Source organism: Corapipo altera, unplaced genomic scaffold (genome assembly GCF_003945725.1).
Source record: "Corapipo altera isolate COAL_440 unplaced genomic scaffold, ASM394572v1 56, whole genome shotgun sequence".
Classification (NCBI taxonomy): Eukaryota; Metazoa; Chordata; class Aves; order Passeriformes; family Pipridae; genus Corapipo; species Corapipo altera.
In genome coordinates, this window is record NW_020884896.1 from 11,470,037 (window position 1) to 11,486,585 (window position 16,549).

The 16,549-nt window shown below is 38.6% G+C and overlaps 1 protein-coding gene across 1 annotated transcript in view; it reads left to right on the plus strand.

The window, feature by feature from the left end:
- TRUB1 (TruB pseudouridine synthase family member 1) overlaps positions 1 to 16,549 on the plus strand; it is a 28,798-nt gene that overhangs the window by 821 nt on the left and 11,428 nt on the right. Inside the window, 2 exon segments of the mRNA XM_027647925.1 lie at positions 1,038 to 1,130; positions 4,409 to 4,464. Of these exon segments, the coding sequence (XP_027503726.1) occupies positions 1,038 to 1,130; positions 4,409 to 4,464 (149 nt within the window).

Sequence of the window (16,549 nt, forward strand, 5' to 3'; positions counted from 1 at the left end):
GCCAGAATGGGTGTCAGCAGCATCTCTGCAACGCAGTGCTGGCAGAGTGTTCTGCTGCAGTCCCACTGCCTGTTGTCTCTGAAAAAATATCACCAAACGTGTAAAAACCACAGTGTGCCAAAGAGTTTGAAAGTCCTGGATGCAATCTGCAGAAACTGCTTTTTCAGAGTATGGGGAAACCTGGATGTCAGATATTAGGGAATAACATTGCAAAGGTGTGAGAGACTATGGCCTAGATCTTTTATATAATAAGGGGACTTAATTTATTATGGGGACTTGATGTAATCTGGGCTTTTGGCACTTACTGATGAAGTGAGAGCATACTTTGAGACCAGTGAGTGCTTAGTGGTTTACTTTGTAGTGAACTGTACTGTAGGCACAGACTTCAATCCAGTTTTATATAGAAAAATCTGATTCCCTGAAGTGAAAGGCATAATGGAAAGATAATAGATATAAATAAGGTAGCTTAAGCCATTTTGTCATATTTAATGCTAATAAAAAAGGTACATTGAAGTCCCCAGAATTCCTGGGGTCATCAGCTGCATAGGAAGTTTGGTGGGTTGAGACACTGACAGCTTGAAAGCAGCAGTGAGCAAGTTCAGTTCACTGCAGAACTTCCCTAGGGCTGCAAGCATGCAAATAAACATGTCCCAGTACAAGGCAGTAAATACATCAAGAATTGCTCAGATTATGTAGCATAAAAATTGTGTATAATAGATGATTTGGGAACTCAGCTGCTGGTTCTTGCACTCCTTGTAATGAAACTTCACAGGTTTGCTACCAGTATTTTCTGAACATCTGGTTGTGAGAGTATGTGAGACTTCATTAGAACCTAAGTGGAAATAACTTGCAAGTTGTTTGAGGTTGGGAGTAGGTATAAATGAATCACTGGTCTTCTGCAGTACAGTAATTTCTGCACTACTAATTAATAGTTTAAATATTTGATTTTTATTTCCTTTAGCAGTCTGGAAATATGTGCTATTTTTTCTATGTTCTGAGGTTATCCTGTAATGCTTCCTTTCAATTTCTATTTGCAGAAGCTGGTGTGCAAACAAATGAGAACAAAAGAAATCAGGTTTTGAAAATTGGACATGGAGGAACTTTGGACAGTGCAGCAGCAGGAGTTCTGGGTAATAAAAAACATAATTACAGTCATCAAAAGATGATTTCAGGAAACATTTTCATGCCTATTAAAATCAGAGGTGGAGGAACATTTTGGGATACATGTGGCAGGTTTTGGGGAAAGGACAAATTACTGTGGAAGAGTGATCTGGGTTAAATTTCCTCTGTATATACTTTTACATGCATGTAACATGGTTCTTAACAGAAGGCTATATTCTCCCTTCCTGCCTCCCCCTCCCAAATCCTGAAATAACTTGTGGGTTATTACAAGAAAATATAGGCTCTTGTGTAATGAATTGTAAATTACCTCGGAAATTGATGGCTTTTTAAACTTAAGCTGGGGATTTATAGTCAACATAATTTGTTGAAATATTTTGTCTCAAAGTAATGCTTTCCTGGGATTTTGAGGGAGCCTTTAGGGCTGTAAGACTTGCCAAATGAAAGATGTATAAGAGCAATTCAGCTGCTGCTTTCCTTGAGGCTTGGTACAGAAACAGTTTTTGCTTCCTGTCCTGTCTTGCTTCATAAAGAAGAGTCACTAAAGATATTTTGTCTTTTAATTTTGATAGCAATCCCTTTATTGCGTTCCTTTGTTTTATAAAAGAACAGGATGTGTCAATTTGCTGGTGTTTAAAAACTCAGCTGTGGGTGTGTTATTCCCACATCATACTTTGTCACCAGTGGTTTTATTGATAAGTAACATGCACACTACAGCTTGCTTAGATCATAGCCTTTTAGCTCTGCTTGGCTTGAAGAAATAACAGCAGTACGTTTTTGCTGTTGAAAATTGACAGGTACAGCTCTGAGCATACACTGGAAGTAAATGCACTGAGTTGTGATGTATGATTTCTCCCCAAAACAATTCATCTTCAAGGAGAGGTTGGTTTGCTGTGATTGTTGCTGGTAGAGGCCTGTTGGCTGGTAATTGTCTCTGTCAGTTGTGAATACTGCAAAATCTAACCTCGTTGGGCTAGAAATCAGCACTAGCTTGTTTTGTTCCAATTTCCTATAGTGTGTGGCCACTCACAGGAGAATTCTGTGTGTATTGCTGAAGCAGACATTTTCCTTTTACACAGATGTTGCCTTTGAACATACTACTTCTTATTGTGCAAAGTCAACAGCATTGATCCATAGGAAAAGAAAAATCACTTGTGCTTCTTAATTGCTTCTCCTACTGTTCTCTGATACCCAGTAGTCTCCAAAGCCTGCTTCTGTGGCATGACGAAAAGGGCTTGGGCTTGATGTGCTTGGTAAAGACAAGAGAAGGCATCACCTTAATATGCTACAGATCGATTGAAAAAAGACATAGGATCTTTCATTCCACTGACATACAAAACATACAGGGAAAAATCAATGGTAGCTAGATTGGAAAGGACAAAACTGGAGAGGAGCGGGAAAGGGAATGTGCCCAGATTTCTTGTGGTAAGGTAGTGAGGAGAGAGGGAAGGACACAACAGAAACAAGTTATTGAGAATATGTGTGCTGCCTTTCAGGATGGAGCAGAAAGCTTGCTTTCCTCATGGATGGTAGCATAATATAAGTATTTATTTTCTGAAACCTTTCTTAATCTGTACTGCTGTTTCCCACATTTTATGTACTACATGTTTGTAACTGTTCATGGGAATTAGTTGATACTTGCTAAGTGTGCCAGGTGTACTCCAATAACTGAGCAGTGCTTTTCATCAAAAATATACTTTCATATTTCTTTTCTTACTGACAGCAAATGTAGATGAGGAAGGACCTTGAAGATAGAGGTCAGTGATCTATGACGTGAGAGAAAGGCAAGGTCAGGTCTTAATGAATATCTCATTCTAGGGCTGTGGTTTCAGTCTGGTGTTCGCTGTTGTACAATGGGAACTGCATTTGACTTGTTTTTATATGGCAGTAATGAATTATGCTTCCACAGTAGAAGAAAATTGAAAAAGTATAAAAAATAAAAATAAAAATTCAGTTAAACCTTGTTACGTTCAGTGTAGTCTGGCAAGTTTAGTTTATAATTATATAATTATATTTAGTTTATAATTTAATATAATTTAATATAATTTAATAATACATGTGCTGCTGGTGATTAATGAGAAAAAGTTTGTCTTGTTCACAAAAGCATTCAATGTCTCTTTAAAATTATTCTATTGAATGTCTTGACACTCTTCAGTGAACTTCAGCTCAGCTGTTGAAGTGTCAGTGATGTCTTTGTGTTGCAAGAGAAGTGCTTGGTTATAAAGTTTTATCTGTGTGCTTATCTCCTTTTGTCAGCCTTCTTGCAGCTCTTTCCTGTCTGGGGAATGACAGGAATGGGCTGAACTGAAGGTACACAGAAGCACAAGCACAAGGACATGTGTGACTAAAACACCTCAGGAATAAGAGGAGAAATAATTGAGAATAGAAAGAATCTAATGAGTTACAGAGTGTAAAGATGGAGAAACATTAGAGCACAAGTAAAATATTTGGGCTTTAAAAAAAAAAAAAGTTAATTTTCAATTTGATGTTTTTGGTCCTGGCCCCTGGCTAACACAAAGCTAATTTCCAGAAAGCTTCCTTAACTCCTGTAGTTTTATTAAAATCAAGTACATAAGCTGATACCTATTCCAAGAGTTGTACACAAAATTAATTTCCTTCTAAAATTTTCTTTGTATTGCTGTATGTGGAAAAAATCAATAGGAAAGCATTTTAAACAAAAGCACCTTGTAAAAAGCTTTAAAGTAAAATATAAACTAGAGCACTTTTTCTGTCCCTTCCATTTATGAAAAGCTGACTGCTGTTTTTAAGAATAGTGGTGTAAGATTGAAATGGCAGTAGCCTGTACATGCACAGTAATAGGAAGGTTTGATTATAAAAGATTTTTTGACTGAGGCAGTTGAACCTTTTGATTATTTTCTTGCTGTAAGCCTGATAAACAATTTCATTATGCTGTCTTGGCTGTATTACTCTTGGTCACTATCAACCTTTAAAAGGGCTATTTGCTAACAGCAAAGGCTACATTCATTACTAGTGAGCCATAGCCTTCATCAAACCAGAGAGTGTTAATTGCACTATTCATTTCTTTGGTGATTAGAAGATAAATAAATCTAGGGATTGAATTAAAGTATTTTAACAATAGATGAAGGTTATTTATCTCCTGCTTTAGACTTTTTTCCTTTCACTAGTCCCATGTTGTCAAAAGTGTTGACTCTCTTCATATGCTAACAGAGCATGTTTCTGACCAACATAATGCTTAGCAGTGAATGGTGTTGAGTAAGGGAACTGCAGGGCTGGTTTTCAAGTAGCATTTCTTCTTCTGTCTTTGCAGTGGTCGGTATTGGAAAAGGAACAAAACTGCTGAGAACTATGCTGGCAGGTTCCAAGGTGAGGAATGCTAAATGACTTGTATTAGTGGGGTTTTTTGTTTGTCAGTTTTTTTTTTAATTCCAGTGAAGAGCTGAATCAACATACAAATATGTCAGCCATCCTGCATACTTGGTTTAAATGTGTACTTCAGTTCTTTTTTGCATTTAGTCAGAAATTTGATACCAAGACTTTTATGTCCAGATTGGTTATTTAAAAAACTTTGCTTGTCTTGGTTTTCTACAAACTGTTAGTAAATACCAAATTCCTATTTTGGAGGAAGATTTCTATACTATTTAGTGTATTTAAAAAAGAAAAGAAAAAAAAGAGAGAAGAACAGTAATGAAAAAGGCACTGAAAATTATGTTTCTGAGATGTAGTTGTATATGACAGTTCAATTTTTGGTAATATTCCTTGTATGTAGATAACTTAGTTGTTGTTTAGCTTGCAGTGACAGATGGTCTTTGTTTCTTTTCTGTCTTCTTAAATACCATGAGGCCTTAAGAGGCACCTTTTGGAATTAAGAGTGCTTTGCATTTGTGATAGGAGCTATCATTGCACATTGCAGCTGCTGCAGATGGGTGGTCCACAAACACATCAATAGACACGTGTGAGAAGACAAAGGCAGCAAAACCCTGTGGCTGCATGAGATAATCCAGACCAGAGCCTTGACAGACAGAAATCTTGTTCAGTGCTGGTTTTGATTAGTTGTACTGTGTCTTTGGTGAGTGCACTCCAGATAGTCGGTGTTACATACACAAAAAAGTACAGGTACTCCCAAGAGTAATCTACCAGTGTTGATTCCTTATTCACAAGTCAGATTCTGTGGTTTTAGCCATTGTTTTTACATGACAAGTCTAGGTAAGAATGACAGGCACAGAAATCAATTAAGCCTTCCAAATTTCATCCTATTCTCAGGGCAAGTCAATAGTGGGCTTGTGTAAATTGACAGCCTTTATAATACATTTTATTCTGCCATTTTCCTCATTCTCTTCTGGTCTGAACACTTAGACTTTTTACAACTGCTGAACTGATAGCTTAAAGGTAGAATTTTATTGACAATCTTCAGTTCAACTCAAAGGCAAGGAATTTGACAGAAGAGAATGCAACAGGGTAAAAGGACTGTAGAGTCTGATCCAAAACTCACTGTCATCAGTATCAGTCTCTGCACTGACTCTAATGGTTTTGGGTTTTGTTTATGTGACCAGTTTTCAGAGGCATCTGTGTTTTGAAACATGCAGGAAGCAGCTGGATTTACAGTGGAAACGTAAGCAGTTACCACCTGACAGTTCCTTTCAAAGAACTTTAAAGTAAAAGAAGCCATAGAGTTACTTCTGCTAAATTAAGTCATCATAGCTAATTGTGTGAAAAATGATGACTCAAAAACACATAAAGCAATTGAAGTATCTCTTAAGCTGATGTTCACAGTGCAAGCAGCTGTGATGGCAGAATTATGCACAGTGTTCCTTGATGACTTCACTATAAAGTCCTGTAGCAAGTAGCAATGTTATCCAGCCAAACCTTGTCCTCAGATTGCTCAAAGTGGTTTAGAGCTGCTGCTGAGGGGCAAAGAAAGAGAAAATGGGCAGATGGGGCAGTCCAGTGAGCTACACCAGCCAGATCCATCAGCCCTCCCCTGGCCTTAGGTTGCTGTGGGCTGTGGGCACTTGATTCAGTGAGGCAAAGGTACATCCTTACAGAGATCAACAGCTCTTCCACTGCACTTGTTGGTGTGTTCTGATGTGGCACAGAGTGTGGGGTAGCTGACGTCCATGCCAGGTGGCACAGAGTGGCAAGCATTTATTTGGAGCTTTTCCTGTGTCTGCCTTCCTGTTTTCTGTTTATGCTTCGATAAATTAGACACGCAATAAATGGGGAGGCTTAAGGAAGTTGAAGGATCTCCTACAGATGTCTGCCTATTTGTTTTTTTGACCACACTGACAACAACATCTCATAATGTATCAAGAGATAATTCCATGACTGTCTAAATAGGTTTGAGTATCTTTTTGCATCCTGTGCCATGTGCTTGGAGTTTAATCTTCTTTCTTTTTTTTTTTTTTTTTTTTACCATTTTGCATGCTAAAGTGTTTTTTGAAATGTGATATTTTTCTTTTGTTCCTTTTATTACTGTGAAGTTCTGATGAACTGTGTGACCCTCTCTGGACAGGATTTACTGTTTGCTTATAGGAATGTGTCTTGTAAAGAAACAATTCAGTCTATCATTGTTGGCAGCAGAGTTATGCTGAGTGGCCAAAACGTATGTTACTGCAGTAAACTCCATATGGTGACTCTGCCAGAGATTGGACTATTTCTGATTTTTTCCCAAACGTTGTGTGAAACTTTCCTGACTCTGTGTGGCAGCTCTGAGCATCATCACTTGATGTGCAACTGATACACATTCTACCAGGAGTGTTACTTTTTCAGTGTAAGCCGAGTTCTTCATTGGTTTGACCTCCTTATTCATTAACTCAAAGCAAATAGAAATGTGCAGCCAAGGGCAATACCTGCTTAGTGTTCCATATCTCTCACTGAATTCTTAATATTTATCCGGAAATAAATATATGTACAATCTGGCTTTGTTTGTTTGTTTGCTTTAATTTGTTTCAAATGTTCCAAGTGAGAGGGAGAAGCTGAATGCTCTTTGGTCTCGAATTTAAATACTGAGCATTTAATACATGTTCCGTAGGAGAATCACTTTTTCTTCTGGTTTGCTGAGTGAGAAAATATTTCCTGCTTCAGCAGTAAAATAAGTACGATGGGGGTGGACCAATTTTTGCTATAATAAAATGTTTCTGAACAACTCAGTCTTATGGGTGACTAGTCTGTCTCAAACACAGTGTGGAAGTGTGTTTTTTAGGGGGGAGAATGGGTTCAAAAATGGTACCTTTGGTGCAGTTTCCAAAGTGGTAATCCTGTTTTAAAACCTCTCATCTACCAGAATGTGCTGCTACATAGAAACAGTGAGAGAAATGATCAGGTACTCATCAGAGAAGAAAAAAAGGAAGAGCAATAAGCCATGAAATTCTACATTATTCTAGTACTTTCCATAGGGAGGAGATGTCTCCCAAAATATACAACTTTTATTTTTATATGAGATAAAACAGGAGAATTGAAACATTCAGACTCAAGTTCTGTGCTTATTTTCCATTTTTTTTTCAGTTAGATAAGACCTGGGTTCACCCTAAGAGAATTTTAGTCATACTAGTATGAACAAAGCCAGAACTTGGCCATCCATCAGACTGTTTTTGAAATCACTGCCTCTCAATGAGCAGAAAACATGGTTTTATTGGTTTTATCTGAGCATGCAACTTCTGCTTATGGTCCACATACAATCTGAATGCCCAAGTGCTCAAGTGATGTGAGGGAAATTACCCGAGTACTTTGCACTGGTTGCACAAGCTTGGGCAATGACTAATTAAAATAGAAAATTCAATCTCAAATTTTGTGGCTTTTTCAGAATAGAACTATCCAAAAAACCCCAAACCACTGGATAGAGTAAATCCCAAATTCCAAGTGTTCATAAAGCCTAGAAAGAGAAAAAGAGATTATAGGCAGAATGAAGATGCATCAGTGACAACTTTCGTTTATTATAATTGTTAAAATTTGAGTTCTTATGAATCCTGGATAGAAAATGAGTGCTAGTACAGTGATTAGGTCTAAAATCTTGCCAGTCACACTTGTAAGAGAAAGGACTTGTCTGAGCAGCAAGTGGTTCAACTCACCTTAACAGAATTTCTGAGACATATGAGTTACTTTTTGCAGTGGGATTCTGGAATTAGAGTTTGTGTATTGCAAAATTGTTTCTCTAGAGGGATGGCATCAGATGCCAACAAAGTGTCCATGAAGAATGTTGTTTCTTTAACTCCCATGATTACCTTACTGTCCTAAAAATTAGGTGTTAATTTGTATCATTTAACTTCTCAAACATAAAGCTTGCAAGCTTCGTCCATGAATTAATTTTTTTTAATTAGGTCCTTAGGTTCCATCTTTTGGCAATGAGTTCAGTGAATTAATAACGCATTAAAAAGCACATCTAGTAGTTCTATAAGGAGCAAAACTAATGAAGCCTTTACTTGTGACTGTGTTTGTTTACAGCTCGTTAGGCACCAAAGCCCCCTGTGGACTTTCTGGTATCCAGTAGTTCAGTGGGGCTCCCTCTGGACCCTTCTTAGTGGAAGCTGCAATAGATTTGTTTCCTCTTTCTGTCTGTTTTCAGGAGGCTTGTAAGAACTCGGCATCTCCGAGACCTCTATTCTTCTGCCAGCGTTTGTGTGTTTGCACATTGACATGCACACCATGATGGTGTAAGTGCTATTTCTTTAGAAATCCTAATTTTCTTTTTGAAGAGCCTCACCGTGTTGGGTTGCCTTTTTTTTTTTTTCCTCAGTGTGTGTTAAAAGCAGTTTGTGCTTCAGTTCATATATTTGAGTTATGAGTGCAAGAAAATTGAGTTGGCTTTCCTTTTGAACGATCCTCTTGATGGTGTGTGCTCTTACTTTTAATCTTAAAAATTTCTCTAGGGCCGAGCTTCATAGTGCTTTCTTTTGGAGTTAGTAAAACAAAAGCAATTATAAATACAGTGCACAGGGATGTGTTCTGTTTTCTTTTTCAGATTCTGGTATTTTTAATATTGTCTTGAAAGGGCAAGATTTATGGGCAGTTGTAATAATTTTATTAGACTGATTGGTGTAATATGGAAAACCAGGTGTTTGGATATGCAAGTCCTCTCTCAGATCTAAAATAGAAGCTGGGGACTTTAAAAATAGATTTTAGGTTTGTTTAGAGTTTAGTGAAGTACGTATCTTTTAGACCATTTCTAAAAAAAATGTTGTTAATGCTTGTGAATGTGGTATATGAACAATGCTGTGAGGACAAGCAGCTGTATAGGTAATACCCCCAAGACTGTTCCACAAAGATAGGCTACTTTTTATTACCTGCTTTAATAAAATAGGTTCAGAAAGCAGTTTGTCTCCTGAATGGGATAGCAAGGATTTGTGCACAAGGGATCAGCCAAGCTCCCAGGCACAAGGTGAGGGGGACTGTTATTGCTTGTTTGATGATTCTGCAGATCCCATCTTGCTTGTGTTCATCTGTGATCGTAGTTGGGCTTTTCCTTCCGAATTGCAGTATTATCATATCCAACTGTCTCTACTTGTCTTGGAGAAATCCAAGTAAAAATGGTTTGTTTGCTCTTTAGCCTTTTCCCTTGGAAATTTTTCATCTGCAGTACCTTCTCATTTTTCACTCTGTGGTTTATGCCCTCTTACATTCTCACATCTCTTTGTTTATGGTATCCTGTCCAGCATAACTAAGGGTCAGACTGAGTTTTTTTTTGTATTGAGATGGGAGATGTGAGGAAAAAAAAGAGTGCAGTATGTGACCTTCCCATTTAAACAAAAGGTGTTGTAGCTACACAAAATGTCATTACTTTGCCTGTGTTCAAGCCTAAAGAAATTATTGTTTCCTTACAAGGGAGGTAGAAGGGAAAGGAGGAGATGATAAGGTTATCTCCTAGGGGAAAGAGAGAGCCTGGTAGATCATATGTTGTGGCATGTGAAGGGGTTAGTGTGAGGTAACATTACAGCGTGCCAGGAATCCAATATCTCTGTTGAGCCCATGGTTTTTTCAGAACCCAGTTCCCAGGCTTATTTTGAAAGATGTTTTGTAGGTTTCCCTTGAGGAACAGGACTGGCAGATTGGAGGTGGAGTGATTGTTTTATGGGAGATGTTAACCCGCAGGGGGATGGATGTGTTTTAGCCCTTGTAGACTGGCTGGGTGAATTCTTCCTGACATGTACTGGTTGCTTAATTTCATCCATTTAATTACCATTTTGGGCATTAGATGAAGTATATTATGTTCCTTAAATATAGGTATGGGACTGAGAAGTCTTGACATTTCTGTTACATGGTATTTCCTACGTTATTGTGCAAATATTCAAGGAATACTTCTTCGTATGTTTGCATAATACAGTGCAAAGACGTCTGTTAATAAAACTTGTCCTATTTAGTGTCTGTAGCCTGCAACAGCTACATCCAGGTGCTGCTATAACAGTTCGGTGGGGGTTTTTTAACCACTACTGGCACCTGAGAAAGTTTTTGCAGAACCAGAACTTTATATTGGAATTCCATGACCTCTTTCTAGAGGAGGGGAGATTGGTTCAGAGACCCATTGTTGTATATGCAAAGTTAGCACTAGTTTCTATCATCTGTGTGTTACTTTACAATGAATTTCATGTTCCCTGAATGCCTCAATATATTAACTAGAGATCAGTGTCAGTTTATGAAAGTGTGGTTGTCCTCCTTATTTTGTCACAAGAAAAATGCCTGCATGAAAGGAGGGCTGGGAAAATGCATGAATGAGGTTGGTTTTGATGTGTTTTGAGAATGTGTAGAAGGTGTTATCAAAACTTGAAGTGGTGTCTGTACAAAGCAAGATGCACTGAGGGGATGTTAAACTCTCACAGTGGAGGATGTGGGAATCGGGAAGGGCTGAAATGTTAACTGGATGAAATGGCCTTACACTCTGTCAACATCTTTAATTACCTGTTACTGCAAAACATAAGATACATTTTTTAACCTGCCTTTTTTTTGGTAACAAATTGTAAGAAGAGAAGAGGCTGATTTGAATATGTAGTCTTTTCTGCCTTGCCTGATATCCCCAAAACAAGGTTGTAGAATAAGAAGCAGCTGTTCAGTAGTATAGATATGTACTGTACTGCAGTGTTACTGTTAGTAAGCTGGCTTAACATACTGTGTATTGCTCAAGTCTCTTTTATGCTCACCCCAGAGGCCTAAACTATTAATAGCTCAGCTTCATGCTCTATTAATATTCACACTCTTTTTTTAAACTGTTGGAAATCTTGAAGAGACTGCACCTATTGTGCTGCTCTTTACTCAAAAATGCCAGATATTTTATGAGCATACTCTAGTGTGATTTTTCTGCTGTTCCATTCAGGAGGTCAGTGGCACTTTCTTCCCTCTTGACCTTTCTGTAATTGTGCATATGGCTGTGCTGCATGCACAGTTCTTGCTTGGATTCATTAAAAAATTAAGGCTACAACTTGGCAAGGCTTTTTTCTCATTCTTAATAAAAATAACAGAAAATAAAAAGAATGGTAGCTGATTTTAAACTGACCATTCTCCATTGTTTTCCCTAGTGTTCATTTCTAGTAATTTGGAGGTACTCTAGAAGCTGCCTTTTAGAATTTGCTGCATCTTGGCTTTAGCAATGCCTTTGAATTCAGGCTTTCATGCATTCAGTTGTATCTGTATGTAGCTATCAAGTCTAACCTCTCTGGAAGGACTTATATTTCTGGGCAGAGAATTATGTATTTCCTTAAAACTCTGTTTCCCAGATAGAATTTGGAGATTGTCTTTGTTTATTTTGTTTTATCTGTGATGTGGGTGCTAGAGGACAGAATAAGGAAACAGGTACTTAAGCTGAGGATGAAATTTAAGAGCCAACCTGAGACATTTTGGTGAGCGAGAGAGTTTCCACAGAGCGCAAGTGCCAGAAGGGTTTGCAGCCACTTTTGCACATTGATCTGCATCCCCTCTTGGATGTTGTGAGCCTATATTTTGTTTACAAATGACATGTGGCCTGTGCTACCTCAGGTGATTTAGCGTTCCTGTTACTGTTGGGATTGTTCTCCCACCTGCCCCCTTTCCTGTACTTTCTCTGACACCAGAATTCAAACTTGCTGCAGTTTTTAGCTGACACCTTAAAGTTTCTTTGATCTACAAGTAAAGTATCTTCTGTGGGTTCCCCTATTACAGCTGGTTCTAGTCCTTCACAGGAAGAATCTGGTCACATGTTTGAACATTGTGCAGAACTTTGTGAGTAAGCTGACATAAGAGGTCAGAAAATCCTGTTTAGTCCACAAGTAAAGATCAGGTAGCTCTTCAGCAATGACAGTACAATTACAGCATCTAGCAGTAAATAAAACGTAGTGCAGGCTTAGCACAAAGTCAGCTTTTTCTTTTAGGAGAAAAAAATTATTGGTAGAGAAGTTGTAATGTTTATGTATATCAAGAGGACATGTTTGGTGTTTGATAATTTTGGATTTACTCTATCATGAAACATGTGACTCCTCCCTCACCCTACCGTCTGTATTTTGCCCTCTGTGCAACCTGCTTTTAAGAGATTAGAATTCTGTGCTTTTAATATATTGGAATCTGCTTAGTGAGAGTGCTTTGTTTTGGAAAATAATTGAAACTATGGCAACCCTTGGGTTTTTTCCCAGCTTATTTGTCTACCTCATGTACTTCTCGGTTTTGGTGGATGATTAGCACACTGGAAACCACTGGTAGCTGCTTATGTTATACAAACAGCAAAATAAGTTATGTAAATATTAAATCCAGAACATGTTATTTGTGCTTTAGAAATCATTAAACACAAACTGAACGTCACCGTAAAACTGAGAGTTTAAGGCCTCTTCATTATCTCAGTGGCCTAAGTCTGCAAAGCTGTAAGTGCAGATGGAATGGGTTTGGCAGATGAGCACCAATTCTGATCAGTGCTTGCCTGCTGTGTGCTCACTCTGATTTCTGTCAAGTTCTCTAGAGCACTTGGTTTTTGTTTGTTTGTTTTATGTTCTCTCAAACTTGTTAGCCACATGCAGACATCAGTTTACATAAATTGACTTTCTTTTTCTATCCAATATGGTTTTTCATTCCCAGCTTTGAGTCTCTTGCACAGGGGACCGTAGGCTTTTTTATTTATTTTCCTTTTACACTTCTGTGTTCAGTTGCTGCTGTGACTAGAAAATGGGTCATCCTTGGATGAACTCTTATGAACTGTCTCTTCCAGAGAGCTTGCTTGCCTGGGAAATTCTTGTAGTGGGAGCCATCTTAAAATCTTCCTGACAGCTACTAGTGACCTTGTTTCATAATTACTTGTGTTTCTGTCTAGCTCTTCTAAAGTGTTGCTTCTCCATGTTTGAAAAAGCTTTTGAAACATGTTATAATTTAAGATTTCAACTCTCTGGCTTCTTTCCAAATAAAACCTTGATATATTAACAGTTAAAACTGAGAAGCTCTGTTCCATGGTCTGTCTGGCATTTGCACTGATAAGTGGGGCAGACATGCCTGGCAGTCAGCCCAGGGGCTTCAGCCTCCCAGAGCACCCCCCCCCGGGTGGGCTGTGCAGCTAAAAGCTCTGCTGGCTGTACTGCCCTGGAACGGGAGGGGATTCTTCTTCCTTCTTCTCCTCTTCCTCCTTTCACTGGTAAATATGTATACTGATAAAGTCTTACCTTTTTCCTCTCTCTTTTTATGGCTGTTCTTTCCATTTCTATGTTAGTCTAAGGATTTTTCTGGATATGAAATAAAAAAGCCAAGTTATAGCTATTCTCTTACTAAAAAAAATATTGTAAACATATGGTTTATTATTTATGAAAATGTTGACTGTGCCCTGTGGTTGTGACTCTAAAACAGAATTCCTCTTCCCAAGATCTGTGAGATTTATTAGAGTTTTTGTAATTTGTTTCTTATGGGTTCCTGTAATCCTGGTTTTTCTCCAGTGCTGTTTTTTTATGGCATGTTTCTTCCTGGTCATGGGTATGGTAGCAAATGCACACGGCCCAAGCATTTCACTGTCTGTCTGGTCTTGCTGAGGTTTTATCCAGCACATCCCCCAGTCTGTGTGACAGAGTCTGTGCATTATCATTGACAGAGTGCAGTGGTTTGGCACTGTAAAGTATCTTCTTAAGGCTATATCCTCCCTAGTGTGAGTAGAGGAGCTGCTTATGCTCAGGGGCTTCTGATCACTTTGCTGCCCTTTGTTTCAGTTGCCATAATGTCAAGAAAATGTTTTTCTGAAGAGCTGAGAGACACAGCAATTCCCTGATGCCAGGAGAGTTTTGGGATGGTCTGTACGTGCTCAGGGTGCTGTTGTACAATTGTGAGGCTCTGGTTTGGGACCATGCAGACCACCACTATAAGCTGGAATTAATGCACAATGCTGCAGCACTTGAGAGTTGTGACTGGGAATGCTTGGTCTTGGCTTTTAATGTGCTACCCTTGTGGAATCCCATAGTGAAATTGAGGTGCTGCTTTTAATCTTTAAATGATTTGGGTCCTGGTCTCTTGAGATGAGTAGAGGGCAAGGATGTAGGGGCTGCTGATTGGCAGAATGTTCTGTGAGGAGCTGCCAATAGAGGGATGTTTTCTGCTCTTGCCAGGCTTTTCCACTCCTGTAACACCTACTACCTTCTTTTTTTGTTTCAGATTGAGTGGGTTGAAGGCAGTGTGGTTGTGAGCAGTTGCTGTCTGTGTTCCTGCAGTGATTTGTAATTTGAGAGTACAGGAAGAACGCTCCTAGATGTATTTTAGAAAACTGGAAGAAATAAATGATTGCCAACAGAGGTGAGAAAAGGTCACCAAAGACTTAAGTGACTCAGAATCCATTGGGTGCTTCTGAGGACAGTGTGAGTGAGAATCTAGAGAGTCAGTGCTGAATTTTGGCACAAAGTAAGAGGAACAATAGATTAAGTCTGGACTCTCATGTTATCTTCTACAAGCTCCAGGTCCTGCACCCTAGCAAAGGGAAAGTAGACTTTATTAAGGCTAGTAAGAATTATGATATATAATTGTAGATACCCAAGGGTACTCCAGAGACTGGTCATAAAACAACTGTAATTCTTAATTTCCTGACCTGTTATAGCCTTTTTTGTGGATTATTGCATTGATGTCTTGAGTATTTTGTGACTCTATAAAGGCTCCTCTAAGGAGTGGGAACTTTTAAGGATGTTCTTTTTATAAATTGCATACCTTTTTGCCTTTGTTGCAGAGATTAAGTGATAAGATTTGGATTGTATTGTTCATACAGTTATTATCTCTTTATTGCTGGTAGGTCAACTATAACATGTTATTGTAACAGACAGCCTCTGAAGCAAGATAGCCAAGACCAGAATTAAGAGGAAGAAAGTAATTTGAACTGAAGTAGTATGAGTATTTTGATTTGGAAACATCTGAAGATGGAGTGTGAGGTTTTAATTTTTCAGTTTTAAAGTTTTACTGAAGTGCTAAGATCATTCATCATGCTGTTATAATGATGATCTGCTCACATGTTTTTATTAACCTCTAGAATAATTGCTGAATAGTGTCTCTTTCTAGCTATGCTATTAAATGTTCAGAACCAGATCATTAAATGTCTTGGAAAGCAGGCAATTTTATGGTCCTGAAAGCACATAATATGCTTGCAAGTTAATTTAAATATTTGTTGTGGAGCAGCCTTCATCCATTCTTCCTTTTGTTTCTTTTTCATGCATTCTGAAAGTGTGTAAACTTCAAGAGTTTTATTTTAAAATACCTACCTTTGCAGAGGTATCAGGGGATTCAGACATGTGCAGTATTTAGGGAAAACGTAGCCCTGATGTCATGTTTAATGTGGTTTAACCTGGCAGGCAGCTAAACACCACAGCTGTTTGCTCACTCCCCTCTGAGTGGGATGGGGAAGACAATCAAAAAAAGGATAAAACCCGTGGGTTAAGTTTAAGGCAGTTCAGTAAGGAATGCAAAGCCATGCACACAAGCAAAGCAAACCAAGGAGTTAATTTCCCACTTCCCTTGGGCAAGAAGGTGTTCAGCCATCCCCAGGAAAACCAGGCTCTGTCAGGTGTATTGGTGCCTTGGGCAGACAAACACTAATCACTCCCAACATACCCCCCCTTCCTTCACCTTCCCCCCACTTTATAGTCTGGAATATGGTCTGGAATATCCCTATGGACATCTGGGGTCAGCTGTCCTGGATGTGTCCCCTCACAACTCCTTGTGCACTCTCAGCCTGCTCACTGGTGGGATGAGGAGCAGAAAAGGCCTTGACTCTGTGTAGGCACTGCTCAGCAGTAACAAAAACATCTCTGTGTTATCAACGCTGTTTTCAGCATAAATCCAAAGCATAGAGTCATACTAGATACTATGAAGAAAATTTTCTCTATCCCAGCCAAAACCAGCACATGAAGTAAGCAAAGAATACAGTTATTTTTATATTAAAGTCTGCACTCCGCTGCCTTTTGTCTGACTGTTTCTGCTGCTGCCATTTTGTGGCAGTTGCTTGAAGAAATACATAGAAGTGGCAGGTTGTCACATGGAACAAAATCAAGGC